The sequence below is a fragment of the Mytilus californianus genome, unplaced genomic scaffold (assembly GCF_021869535.1).
Source record: "Mytilus californianus isolate M0D057914Y unplaced genomic scaffold, xbMytCali1.0.p SCAF_1, whole genome shotgun sequence".
NCBI classification, from domain to species: domain Eukaryota; kingdom Metazoa; phylum Mollusca; class Bivalvia; order Mytilida; family Mytilidae; genus Mytilus; species Mytilus californianus.
The window spans coordinates 3,275,683-3,289,522 of NW_026262581.1; the positions used below are offsets into that span (position 1 = coordinate 3,275,683).

At 32.2% G+C, this 13,840-nt stretch overlaps 1 protein-coding gene and 1 long non-coding RNA gene across 2 annotated transcripts in view; one reads left to right on the forward strand and one right to left on the reverse strand.

Moving 5' to 3' along the window:
* Nucleotides 1–3,046: 3,046 nt before the first annotated feature.
* The window catches only part of LOC127730970 (uncharacterized), a 64,191-nt gene continuing 53,397 nt past the window's right edge, over nucleotides 3,047–13,840 (forward strand). Inside the window, exons 1-3 of the mRNA XM_052239656.1 lie at nucleotides 3,047–3,115; nucleotides 10,182–10,325; nucleotides 12,117–12,255. Of these exons, the coding sequence (XP_052095616.1) occupies nucleotides 10,215–10,325; nucleotides 12,117–12,255 (250 nt within the window). The 5' untranslated portion in view covers nucleotides 3,047–3,115; nucleotides 10,182–10,214. The remainder of the gene's footprint in view (nucleotides 3,116–10,181; nucleotides 10,326–12,116; nucleotides 12,256–13,840) is intronic.
* Nucleotides 7,127–13,840, reverse strand: part of LOC127734675 (uncharacterized) — a 60,138-nt gene continuing 53,424 nt past the window's right edge. The window contains exon 2 of the long non-coding RNA XR_007997706.1: nucleotides 7,127–7,306. This is a non-coding gene — a long non-coding RNA (uncharacterized LOC127734675). The remainder of the gene's footprint in view (nucleotides 7,307–13,840) is intronic.

Genomic DNA, 13,840 nt, shown 5'->3' on the forward strand with positions numbered 1-13,840 from the left:
TTGGCTCAAAAGGTCTAAATATATTTCTCTTTTACCAAAAGTTTCATTTCTGATGAAGGAAATATGCCTTTAACATGAACAACAAAGTCTCCATCCTGACAGTAGAACTTGCTCAACAGAATGTAAATAAATAAGGAACCAAGTGTTAAATCAATAATTATTAATGTTTTTGAAACACTTTATGCTTTATGTACTTTGTCTATAGAGTGACTATATGCTATTTTTTTTTTCTTTGTTGAAATATAGTTATTTGTTTTTATAGTTATAACACAATGTTGACTGCTTTACCCTAACTGTTTACATTTTTCCCTATTATGTCTGTTTGTTTTGCTCACACATTGTTGTCAATATAATGGAATTCTATATGACTGTCATAATGGCAAGTGAGAGGTTTAGCTATCTCTAAAACCAGGTTTAATCCACCATTTTCTGCATAAGGAAATGCCTGTACCAAGTCAGGAATATGACAGTTGTTTTCCATTCGTTTTTATGTATTTGAGCTTTGATTTTTTGCCATTTGGTAAAGGACTTTCCGTTTTGAATTTTCCTTGGAATAAGAATAAGAATAAGATTTTTTTTAGTTTAAAATCCAAACAATAGGATTGTTACTAAAGAAAAACATGTAAAGGGGGCGTTATACCAATATTGAGAGAAAACAACACATCTGCCTATCCTGTAATAGACAAGAAATTGAGAATGAATACCATTTCTTCTCAGTCTGTCCATGCTATATATCATTGAGGGATACCTTTATACAAAAAATTAATACTAATCTTAATTTCAATTTTATTAAATTGCAATCAGCTATAACACTGAGGCATATAACCACACTTTTGAATAGCAGTTTGCCAGTCATTATAAAAATCACCACAAAATATATTAATGATTAAAATTGAGAATGGAAATGGGGAATGTGTCAAAGAGACAACAACCCGACCGAAGAGCAGAAAACAGCAGAAGGCCACGAATGGGTCTTCAACGCAGCGAGAAAATCCCGCACCCGGAGGCGGGCTTCAGCTGACCCCTAAACAAAAATGTGTACTAGTTCAGTGAAAATGGACGTCATACAAAACTCCAAAACATATAAATGAACTAAAATAAAAAACATACAAGACTAACAAAGACCAGAGGCTCCTGACTTTGGACAGGCGCAAAAATGCGGCGGGGTTAAACATGTTTTGTGAGATCTCAACCCTCCCCCTATACCTCTAGCCAATGTAGAATAAACAAACACACAGCAATACGCACAGTAAAACTCAGTTCAAAAGAAGTCCGAGTCCGATGTCAGAATAGTTAACAAAAGAAACTAAGCAAAATGACAATGATACATAAATTAACAAAGGACTACTAGCAGTTACTGACAAGCCAGCTCCAGACCTCATTAAACTGACTGAAAGATTATGTCTTCATCATATGAAAATCAAGCACAATCCCTCCCGTTAGGTGTTTAGTATCATACCATCATAAAAAATATGAGAAGAACATAACCCGTATCATGCCAACAACTGGTTTTAGAATAAATGTGTTTATTTCCGATGCAAAGACCCTATGAATACCAAAATATGACATCTTTAACATGTTTAATGACCTGACATCAAACATGTTTAATGGCCTGACATCAGCGACTCTTTTCACAAAAAATCTAACGATTAAAATTGATCGTAAGTTATACTGAAATGTGTATGACTAACTTACGAGTATTTTTACTCTTAAGATTTTTTGTGAAAAGAGTCGCAGTATCGTAACTATATCCCTTCTGAATAAGTCTGTTTAAAGGTTTGGTTAGCTTTTGAGGTGAATGCCGACATTTTTGTGCTTTGTATAGAATATTACCATAAAAGACTGGATGTGAAATACCTGAACGTATAAGATGTCTGCATGTTGATTTATATTTACGAATTATGTCCTTGTACCGATGATAAAATTTAGTAAATGTTTTGAATAGTTTGTGATATCGAAAACCCTGGTGTAATAAAATTTCAGTAATACAGAGATTTCTTTCGTTAAAATCAAATACGTTGTTACATACACGAGCGAATCGAACAAATTGAGATATATAAACACCATAAGATGATGACAAGGGAACGTCACCATTTAAAAATGGATAAATTAACAATAGGAAATGAAATATCGTCTCTTTTATCATAAATCTTGGTATTAAGCTTCCCGTTTACGATATAGATACCAAGATCCAGGAAAGGGCAGTGCTCATTGTTAATATTAGCTTTATTTAAAGTCAGTTCAGCAGGATAAATCTCTTTAGTGTACATACTGTAGTCGTCATTATTGAGAGCCAATATATCATCCAAATATCTAAAAGTGTTATTAAATTTTTGTATCAGATGTTGTTTCGATGGGTCTTTAATTGCGGATTTTAGTCATAAATTGTAACTCATAACAATACAGAAACATAAAAGATTGTCGATCTTTTATTGAGAAAATGTAGTCTTTTATTTTTTGATATGCATCCTTTTTTGTTCATGGACATTAATAATTGTTTATCTGTCAATACACACATATTTGTTGTCTTCTCTTTCGTGTGAATACCACTGTCACTCTTATTTAATTATTGTCAGTTTATTATTTCAATTTTTCAATGATATAATCATTTAATGTAAATGTATTTGTGCTAATCAGTGGCGGATCCAGAAATTTTCATAAAGGGGAGGGGGGCACTGACTTCTAAGAGGGGGCCCGCTCCAGTCATGCTTCGGTGATTCCCTAAATAATCAACCAAATTTGTCCCACAAAAGGGGGGGCCCGGGCCCCCTACAAAACCCTCTAAATCCACCCGCTCAGTCTGCTAATAAATATTGTATATTGTATATTGTAAATAACAAAACAATAGACAGAAAACGATACAAACATGTAGCATTTTAAAAAAAGTGTTAATATTTATTACAATATTAATTTTTGACAATATTTCTCCTCTATAAAAGAGTTCGGAATTTTTGTTATTTTACTTTTTACGTACTTTTCTGTCCCTTTCGCCATTGTGGATTTTGGTCATATTTTATTCGGTAATTATTCCCCTTACTTCAATGCACGTGGAGATGGCGGGAGTTTGTCAAAATTTGACAGTAGATTGAAGAAGTGATAAAGATACATTTGATGTGTAATTGATAGTCAGATTTGTTTGAATTTGAGCTAATACCAGATTTTCTTTTAGGCAAACATGATTTCAAGTGTTGACAATAACACAGTGGTCTAAAATGAATAGCTACGTACTGAATTAAGTAAGCATAGGCACTTGTTTCTATCAAATACTTCGTTGGAAGGTCGACTATCAATGTATAATAGATAGAAAAAAGTGCCAGTGTGATTAAAAGTCCTCATGAAAGGTCATAGCTGTGGATCTGTAACGAATGGTTCTAACTTCTAAGCACAGGGGCTCGGTTAGCAGATTAAAATTTTGTTAAACAATGTTTTGCAAATTTTTTTCGTATTTCCTGTCTATTTGTATTACATGAGGGTGGTAAAGGGGGGTGCTTGTATGGAAAAAAACGTGAAATAAGACATAATTTCATGTTGAACTTGAAATCTGTCATGAATGTTGCACGAAAAAGAAAGGAGAAAGACTTTGATGTGAACTGTTTGTGACTGAGTTACTGTCTTCTTGTATATATAAACTCTCTGTTTTACTTGATATTCCAGATTTAGTATACACATTTATAATATAAATGGTTTATGGCTTTTAAAAAAGTATATAACGATCTTCTTAACTTTTAAAATGCAAATATCCCGCAGAAACGAAAGTGTATTCTTGATCTATTTCATTGTCTTTTTTAACAAGAATAAACACGTTGTCATGTTATCCATACCACCAGCTGCCACGACTCGTGGTTAAAAGTATCAGAAATTGGAAGTTTGAACTGAAAGATGATGGAAAGTACAAACACGTTAAAGCTCATCACTGTTCAGATGTCAAACCTATTTAAAGTCATTCTTTTCATTTTACCAAAAAATCAAAGAATCAGCAATGAGAAAGCATGTATCTAGGAGATCCGAAAAGTGTTCACAAGTTAAAAACATATCAGATTTGAACTTAATATGAAGTCATTATGTAAAGTTGTTTCTTAGAAAAATCTAACGGAAATATTTGTTGGATTGACGAACAGAAGCACAAGTTGATTGTAATATATCCATAATCCTACAGCTTTCCCTAGTAATTCACTCCATGCAGGTCTCATTAGTCCTTTTATTTTTTGATGTTTTCTAACATAACAATCATGAACTAGAGACATATATGGCAATACAGCAATCCATCAACATATTCATACCAGAGGACTATAGTAGCATATGGTATAACGATTTTGAATTTATCGCAAACTGAATCGAATCAAAAGAATACGACAAAAATAAATATGTATGGCCCGTTATGAATTTGTTTAGACAATAAAATGTCAGTGTGATGTAGTTACTTAATACTTAATGAACAATGTGTTAGGCCAAACCAGTACATATATCTTGGAAGCTCCAAAATCGATAAGGAACATTATCAAAGGCCTTTCTGCTTTATCAAAAAACAAAATTGAATCCATTTTTTTCTTGACGATCTCTGCCAAGTGGTTTGAATTTTATTTGAAAAATACAGAGCAAGCAAAATAAGCACTTGAAAATAATGATGCACGCAAGATTAAATAAGCAAAACACGTTGAACGAGGCACCTGTCTTGCACGACTGAACGTCAAATAAAAAAGTAAAAACACGTTGAACGTGAAATAAAAAACGGCGATCACGTTGCACGAAAATAACCCTTCACCACCCTCTTACATTATTAACGATTTTTACATTGGCATCAATATTTTTTTGTTTTCTAGCAATGGGGCCATTTCCATATCAGTATACTGAAAAATCCTAGCAATGTGCAGTTTTACTAGCCATATCCGTATACTGAAAATTCCTAAAGGGATCTAAGTCGCCATTTTTGAATAGCCTACCCTTCTTTAGATAAAAATAATTAAAAATATTTCTATGTGATTATATACCTTGCAAAGGCACTCGTGTCCTTCCTTAATGATTCTTCTATCACCACCATGTATTGATTTTCCGATCAACAACAACCTTACTCAGCTATCGTTTCCTTTAGGTAAAAAAATTCAAATTTCCCGGCAAAAGCAACTTTATTGGCAAATGTGTCTTTTTAAACAACATAGATGTAAGGGGGGATAACTCTGTCATTCAGAAACTTCTCTGTTGATACGTTTAGTTTTCAAGTATTAATTGTTTTAATGTTCTTCAAGATACTGCAGTTTAGTAGTATTTAGTTCAATGTTTAGATTGATTAATTGTTGGTTGCTTAACATCCAGTGGCTAAATATTTAGAAGAAATGTGTTCACTTCTATGTATTTAAATGCACACTTACCCATAGTACTGTCATTATACTTTGAACAATGAAAAAAGTCATACTAATTACCAAGTTTTCTTTGGGTGAAAAATTTCAAACTTTTGATGCGTTTAAATCAGATCTAAAACTTGTTTGTGATAGCTGCCTTGAGTGGTTTCACCAAAAATGCGTCGGGACTAGAACTTGCACCCAAAGGTACATACTGGATGTGTAGATGCTGCCAATTATAAATAAAATATATAATCTGTATGCAATATTGTATCATTGATTTGTTTAGGAATAAAAGTTTTCAAGTTGTGTTTTAATATATTATATAATTACATACATCATGTACATACATTTGACATATGGGACATACTATATTACTATTACCATCATACATTGAAATGCATTAACTTAACAATAACATAAGTAACTGTAGACACAAATATTATTGTTACGTTTGTAATAAGTTTTCAACGTAATCGTAGCCAGTGCCATCATTTAAATATTTGAAGACAAAAAGATGTATCAATAAAAAAACGTTTTCTGTTATAGCAAAATATAAGAAATAAGGAAAAAAAGTCAGAAAAAGCTCCCCAAAACACTGAGTATGGCTTGCTCAGTCTACTAATATTCATGGTATAGTCCTGTTTTAGGGCAATTTTCTCATAAGATTGAGTATGGCTTGCTCTGTCTACTAATATTCATGGAAGAGTCCTGTTTTAAGGCAATTTTCTCATAAGATGTGTTTTTGAGACTCAATCCACTCAGAATATTTCATTTTTGTAATATTTCACTTAAATAGCATGAAATTTTAACAAATGAGAGTACACACAAAGTCAAAGGTGCATGTGCAGCTTCCCATAATAGGTGTAATACCGCCATTGTGTTTCCTCTATTAGTCTTTGTTAAATTTGCACTTTTCAAAAAATTGTGCAGAATTTATCTTTGTTCAAATAAAGAAATACTTGGCATGAGTAAAGTTTTATCCTGTTCAGTACTATAGACAAAATTTCACATAACATTTCATTGCATATAAGAAAATAACCATCACTGGAAGTTAACCAATCAAATTTTCACCCCTTTTTTATACGCCCGTTTACGGGACGTATTATGGTATACCTTTGTACGTCCGTCTGTCCGTCTGTCCGTCGTCAACATGTCGGACATTAACTCAAAAACGCTTTAACCAATTTGCATAAAACTTTGGTGAATTGTTTATATCTATTGACGTGAGCTCCCTTTCGTTTTTTATAAATTTTAGATTTTAGGTTTCCAAGTTAAGGGGTTTTATTCATTAAAAAAAGGGGGATTTTCCAGTTTTTGGACAATAACTCAAGAATGCTTTCACCAACTTGCAAGAAATTTTGGTTGATTGTTTATATCTATTGACATGAGCTCCCTTTGGATTTTTATAAATTTTAGATTTTACGTTTCCGAGTTATGGGGTTTTATTCAAAAAAAAAGGGGGATTTTCCAGTGAGTTATGGGGTTTTATTCATAAAAAAAGGGGGATTTTCCAGTTTTCGGACAATAACTCAAAATGCTTTCAGCAGTTCTCATGAAACTTTGATGAATTGTTGATATCTATTGATGTAAGCTCCCTTTAGAATTTTATAAATTTTAGATTTTACATTTCCGAATTATGGGGTTTATTCATTAAAAAAGGGGGGATTTTCCATTTTTCATACAATAACTCAAAAATGCTTTCAGCAATTCGTATGAAACTTTGGTGAACTGTTTATATCTATTGATGTAAGCTCCCTTTAGAATTTTATAAATTTTATTTGTTTATAGTCTGACAACAGATTTACTAAGTATTGCGCAACAGCACAGTGTATTGCACAACAGCAAGTCAAATCTTTAATTGAATATAAATTCAATTCATATAACCAACTTCAAGTTCTTTGACTACATTTATTCAGAAACCTATAATACATGTATGTCAAATATTTAATTACAATCCAAATTCAGACCTGTATCAAGCTTGAATATTGTGTCCATTTTTGCCCCAACTGTTCGGGGTTAGACCTCTGCGGGCGTATCCAGCTGCGCTCAGCGAAGCAGTTTATTTCCTGTGTACTAGCTTTAGTAACCATGTAACCTGAAGTTTCCAAAATATTCTATAGCAACACCAAATAAAAAAATAATGGTGCTTTGAAACACCCAAGATATATATGTTTATGACTCAGAATTTTTTTTACTGCGATGAAATGTAGGATTAATTTCATACAACTGTCAAATTCAAGGGAATATTTTTTTCGACCCTTTTTCGTATGCAACCGGATGTGACGTTCTAAAATTTGGTGGTATCACAACTAGACCGACACGCTGAGCCTGATTTTTAACGTGCTAGTTCACAAGGTAACAGTCCCCAGGAAGACGTGTCACCTTACCTGGACACATTATTCTGATTTCGCGCTGACCAGTCTTTGCTCTTACTCCTAAATGCCATGTGCTTAGCGGAGAAGCAACAAATACCAATTTTAAAGTCTTTGGTTTGCCCCGTCCAGGGTTCAAACATACAACCTCCCACACTCAAGGCGAACAGGCTACCACAAGACCACAGAGACGGTTGAAACTAAAGATTGGACGGGATTTATTTGTTTGTGACATTTTAAAACAAAATGAGAATCATATTCTATACTTTTCTATAAATTTGATGTATCTTTGCATTTTAACTACCAATTGTCCAAAGAATGTGAGGCTTTGTTTCTATTTCATCAGATAACAATTGTCATTTTATAACCATCAAAGAATTCATATTCCTGATATCCCATGCTTCATGTAATTAAGGGGAACAATTTATTTTTTGTAATCATTAACAAATTTAATTTCCTTACAGGTAACCAATTGTGTTTAAAACCAGAATACTGGAACAAAATTTTATTTTAGTATCCAGTATTGCGATTGTCAAGTACAGGTGATCAATAAAATGCAAGCTCTAATGAGCTTTTGTCCGAATATATATAAACCATATTACTATATTAAAACAGTAGCACATACAAACAAAATACTTCAACTTCCTAAAAAGCACTTATTATCTTCCTAAAAAACACTTATTATCAATCAGCTAATTTGGTAATATATATATATAGCCTAGCATGATTGTATGATTCTAGTGCCATTGTGAGAATTATTTTTGGTTATGGGGAATGGTCCTCACTGTCAAAAAAAAATATTACAAGGACCATTAGAGTTAGTTTCATAGCTATACAGACATTATTATACAGTACAAAGACTCTTGCATGTAGGTCTCAAAATTTGTCTGATAGTCCTTCTGTCTGACCTGTCAGTCAAATATTGGTTTGACCCTCTCTCACAGTGTTTCTGATTCTAACAAATATGATCACAAAACTGCCAGTCATTATATAAGCAGCCAGATGGTCTTTGGCTAAGAGGGACCAGCTTTTCTTGGATGCAGTTTGACCAAACACAATATTTAGGCGTTCCCATATTGCTGGTTACTTTATCTTGGAGTTTCTACATAACCGGTATTGTAGTACACCAACAGTATAAATACAATAGGTAAATTGTTAACACCAAACTGTTTTCCAAGATAAATCTACCACTTAGGGTATCTAGCCTCAGGGTTGAACAAACTCTTTGAATAATTCCTTTTATGATTATGTGACCTGAGCAATTTTCTGATTTCACCGCCCACGGAATCCCTTATAGCCACAAAAAAACAGTGAAAAATTTAAACAAGCTACCACACCTTGAACCAATGCATTGCATTTTACATGACAGCAACACCCTAAACAGATGAGCACTGAAAAGAAAGTACATGTTTTCCTTCCAAAATCTTAAATAAAAAATAATTTTCCTTTTAACAGTATTTAAAGATCCATTTAATACATATAGAAGATACTTTTGTTTGAGTTTGGCGTCATTGTTTTCTCTCTGGTCTGCTTTCTTGCTAGGGTGTACGGATTGTTGCTGTCTGTTCATTGGTTTAATAATATCTCTGCTGAGGGGGGTATACAGAATAACCTCAATCTGTCTCATTAAAATTGTCTTTCTAACTCAAGGAACTCTAAATAACTTTCTGAAAACAAGCTTCATGTGAGAATGCTTAATAGTAGTCATTTCATTTTTCTCAAGAGCTACGAGTCAAATACGTCTGAAATTTGGTATCAACCTTTGTATGAGCATGCTGAGTTAAAAAATTATATTGCAAAAATAAATCAGCACATTAAGATCTATCTACCCTGTCCATTTCAGTGAAATTGGTCAAACCAGTATTGAGTTATTGCCCCTGAAATACTGTTTTTTTTTCCAATTTTCACATTGTTTTGCAAACCTCAAAGACTATAGGAGGTAGCATAAAACTGTAATTCTCAAAAAAATCAGCATGACAGGTGAGCCTCTTGTTTTAATTGTTACTCATTCAGTGAATCATGTAAATGGGCCTTGTATAGTGTATTATTTTGTATTAGTTCAGCTAATTGTTGAAGACCATACATTGACCTGAAGTTGAAACTTGCTTGATTGTTGCCTCATTGGTAATCTTAACACATCTGCTTATTTTTAAACATACTATCAGAATGATTTAACCAATGGTCATGTTTGCTTATACTTAGAATTGAATATGACCAGATTTTCATTCATTTACAAGTTTTAACTGTCTTCTCCTAAGAGAGATAAACAAATAAGGATATCTAGATGTAAACTTGAAACTGATTCATTAATATAAAAAATCAATTTTATATATCTTGTATTGGTTTTCAAATTTTTTAAGAAATTTTAACAAGGTGATTATAATTCTGTCATTTAAAAGAATATATCAATAGACTGGATCAAAAAGTAGAGATTGTAATTTATTTATATCTATTTATTTTTGTCATTCAGTATAACTGGGTAGATCTATACAGAACAACTAAAATGTCATCTAAGAAGATCATTAGTCTACAGAAAAAAGTGCGGGAGAAAAAAAACAGTATCCATGAACAGAGAAATATCTTCATGGCTTTGGTGGATAGCTTTGTTTCTGAGGTATAGCTGATATTGTAAAGATTTGTATATAATTATTGGTAAAAAGCTTAAGAAAATTTACAACTGTAGAATTCAGGATTTCCTAAAGAATTTTTCATGAATATTCAAGGTCACTTTCAAATCTATTTAATGTGAAGTTATGAACACTTTACAGTAGACTATTTATACAAAGTCGAGCGTCATCACGTTAAATGATAAATTATGTGTCCTCATGATCTCACATAAATTTTTCTAAACTTATGCATGTGTTTACTGTCTCACATTGAAAAGAAATAGGGTCTGTAGGCTTAGATAGATGTGATAAATGATAAAAAATTGTGTAGATAGGATTGTTAAATGTACACAATAAATTTAAGAGGGGTGCATGAAAAATGCCAAGCAGGGACAATGACCTTGTCAGTTCAAGAATGCAGGAATACAGTTTGCCTAAAAAACATTTAAATGACATCAGAAGTCAGTGTACAGTATAAAAGTTTTCTGGTGATGAATATGATATGAATCAAATGTATTAGAAGTCAGCAAAAATGTTGTTCATATCCAGTACATTGGACTTTATGTAAGTCATTTTCATGCCCCTCCTAGGGGCATTATGTTTTCTGGTCTGTGCGTCTGTTCGTTTGTCCGTCCGTCCGTCCATCAGTCCATTCGTCTGTTCGTTCGTCCGTCTGTCCAGCTTCAGGTTAAAGTTTTTGGCCAAGGTAGTTTTTGATGAAGTTGAAGCCCAATCAACTTGAAACTTAGTAAACATTTTCCCTATGATATGATCTTTCTAATTTTAATGCCAAATTAGAGTTTTGACCCCAATTTCACGGTCCACTGAACAGAAAATGACAGTGCGAGTAGGGCATCTGTGTACTATGGACACATTCTGGTTTTTCATAGCCTACTGAGGAAGTTTTTTTTTCTGTGTTGATTACACCCCTCAAATAAGCTTAGACTGATGTAGACAATTATTTCCTTTTGTAAAAAAGCTTTGAAATTTCAAATACATTGAGCCTTACATTGGGTGAGGTAGATATAATGTAAAGAGGGGAAGATGATATTATGTTCAATGTCACAAGGGATAGTCTCAACCAATAAACTGTTCATTTAACTATCAGTATTTACATGCAGTGGAATATAAAATATAAAATAACCAATTGGCATGATTGATCAAAGAAACTAATATTAAAATAAATTTGACAGCTGTTAAAATCTCTTCATTGGTCAATGCTAGTGTTCACATCTTACTGCAGAGTCACCTAGCCTCAACATTAGATGTTATCATTATCATTCATATTAAAATAAATTTGATAGCTTTTATAAGTATTTTTCTCAGAATGCTTTGAACTACTGCCATTTAATAGTCAGAAGAAAAAATCTGAAATTCATTCCTAATTTATAAATCAACTTAAAACTTGTGGTTTATTAATGCTTTTCAAAATTGGAAGTAACATGATTGATTACTTTAACTCATTAAAATCATTGCAGATTGATCTCTTGCATTCCATATTTGTTTATGTTGTACTGACCTATGTGATTTTGACCAATAAAAAAAACTACCCCAGCTTTCAAATCCCCTGCAAATGACCGAAATAGTGTGAAAATTTTACAGATCCTTGTTATACATTAATGGTGCTTCTTAATGTTAAAATATTGCAGTAAAAAAAGGAAAATTATAAAAGCACATACAATGTTTTTATAAGATACAGTTCTTGATCTGTGTAAAATAAGACTAAAATTCTAAGACAAATTATTCCTTGATAGGACTTGCACAAAGTTTGCTGAGAATATTTTTATCATCACATTTAGGCTGATGAGCAAGCGGAAAGGCTTTTGGCAGAGAAGGACAGTGGCCGGTTTATGCAGCATTATTTAGATGTAATGAAGATTTTAGACCAGTCTTATAATTCATGTGTCATGTTAACAGCAGAAGCAGAGAGTTTATGTGGTAAGACATGACATTTGTACCTGATTTACTTGACTAGGTTAAGGTACTATGTATTCATTTATTTTCATGGGTATCAATTTTTGTGGATTAAGGGAACATTGCAATTATGTGGATAATTGATTTCCATCCATGTCCAGTGCACAATGTTAAAACAATATTGTCAACATCGCGATATTTACAATAATAACACGATATCGTGTCAATATCGTTTACATTGTATGAACTCTTATATATTGTTTACATCGTTGACATCGTTAACATCGCGATGTATACAATGTTGTAAAAATATCGTGTTTACATCGTTTACATTGCGATATCAACAATGCTAACACTATATTGTGTCAACATCGTTAACATTGTAACAGCTGTTTTATACTGTTTACATCGTTGACATCGTATACATCGCAATGTATACGATGTAGAAATGATGTAGTGTTTACATCGTTTACATTGCGATATTAACAATGTTAACAAGATATATTGTCAACATCGTTTACATTGTAACAACTCTTATATACTGTTTACATCGTTGACATCTTTAACATCGCTATGTATACAATGCATTATCAATAACGTGTTTACATCGTTTACATTGTAGTGTGCACGATATGGTGTCAGCATTATTTATAATGTTTGAAATGTAATAAAATGTTTACATCGATATATTACAATTTATTAACGGTATATTATTGATTACAAATGTGTAAATTTTTGTAATTGGATAACAATACGGAGATGTCAGTATATATTCAGGAAACTGTCGGGGTATATACTTCATGTATTACCCCAATTATAAAACATCAACAACGTCATCATAGCAAACGTTACTATGTGACGTAGTCTTAAGCTATGCAGAACACTTAAAGAATGTAAGAGGCTCTCAGAGGGAAAATAATGAAGTGTATCCGTCAATTATATGTTTTTGATTTAAAACCACGCTATTTACACATTCAATACTTAAGTAATGTATTAAATTGCTATTACAAATTATTGCATATATAATAGAATTATTTTCACAGCAAATTATAAAATCATTTGCGGAAAATATCAAGTTTTTTTTTTTTAGTATTTGTTGTTGTTAAAAAAAATACATAGAAAATACAAACAGTATACATTGAAAAATATCAATGAAGAATAAAACAATATTTGAGAAGATGGAAACTTGTATTTAAAAGAATTACACAAAATATTAGGAAATAATAATCATGTACTGAAAATATATACTGCGTGGTGAATGTTAAACAAATACCTGATATTGATAAAAAAAAATAGGCAGGGATAATCAGTAATATATATGGTTTCATACAGGGTATATAATGTGATATTCCTGGCTTAGGGTTTATACGTTGTGAACGATGTAAACAGAAAGGTATAGATTTCATGTACAACATAAACATGATGTTGACACGATATTGTCAACATCACGATGTATACGATGTGAACGATGTAAACAGAAAGGTATAGACTCTATATACAACATAAACATGATGTTGACACGATATTGTTAACATTGCGATGTATACGATGTGAACGATGTAAAAACAAAGGTATAGACTCTATATACAACATAAACATGATGTTGACA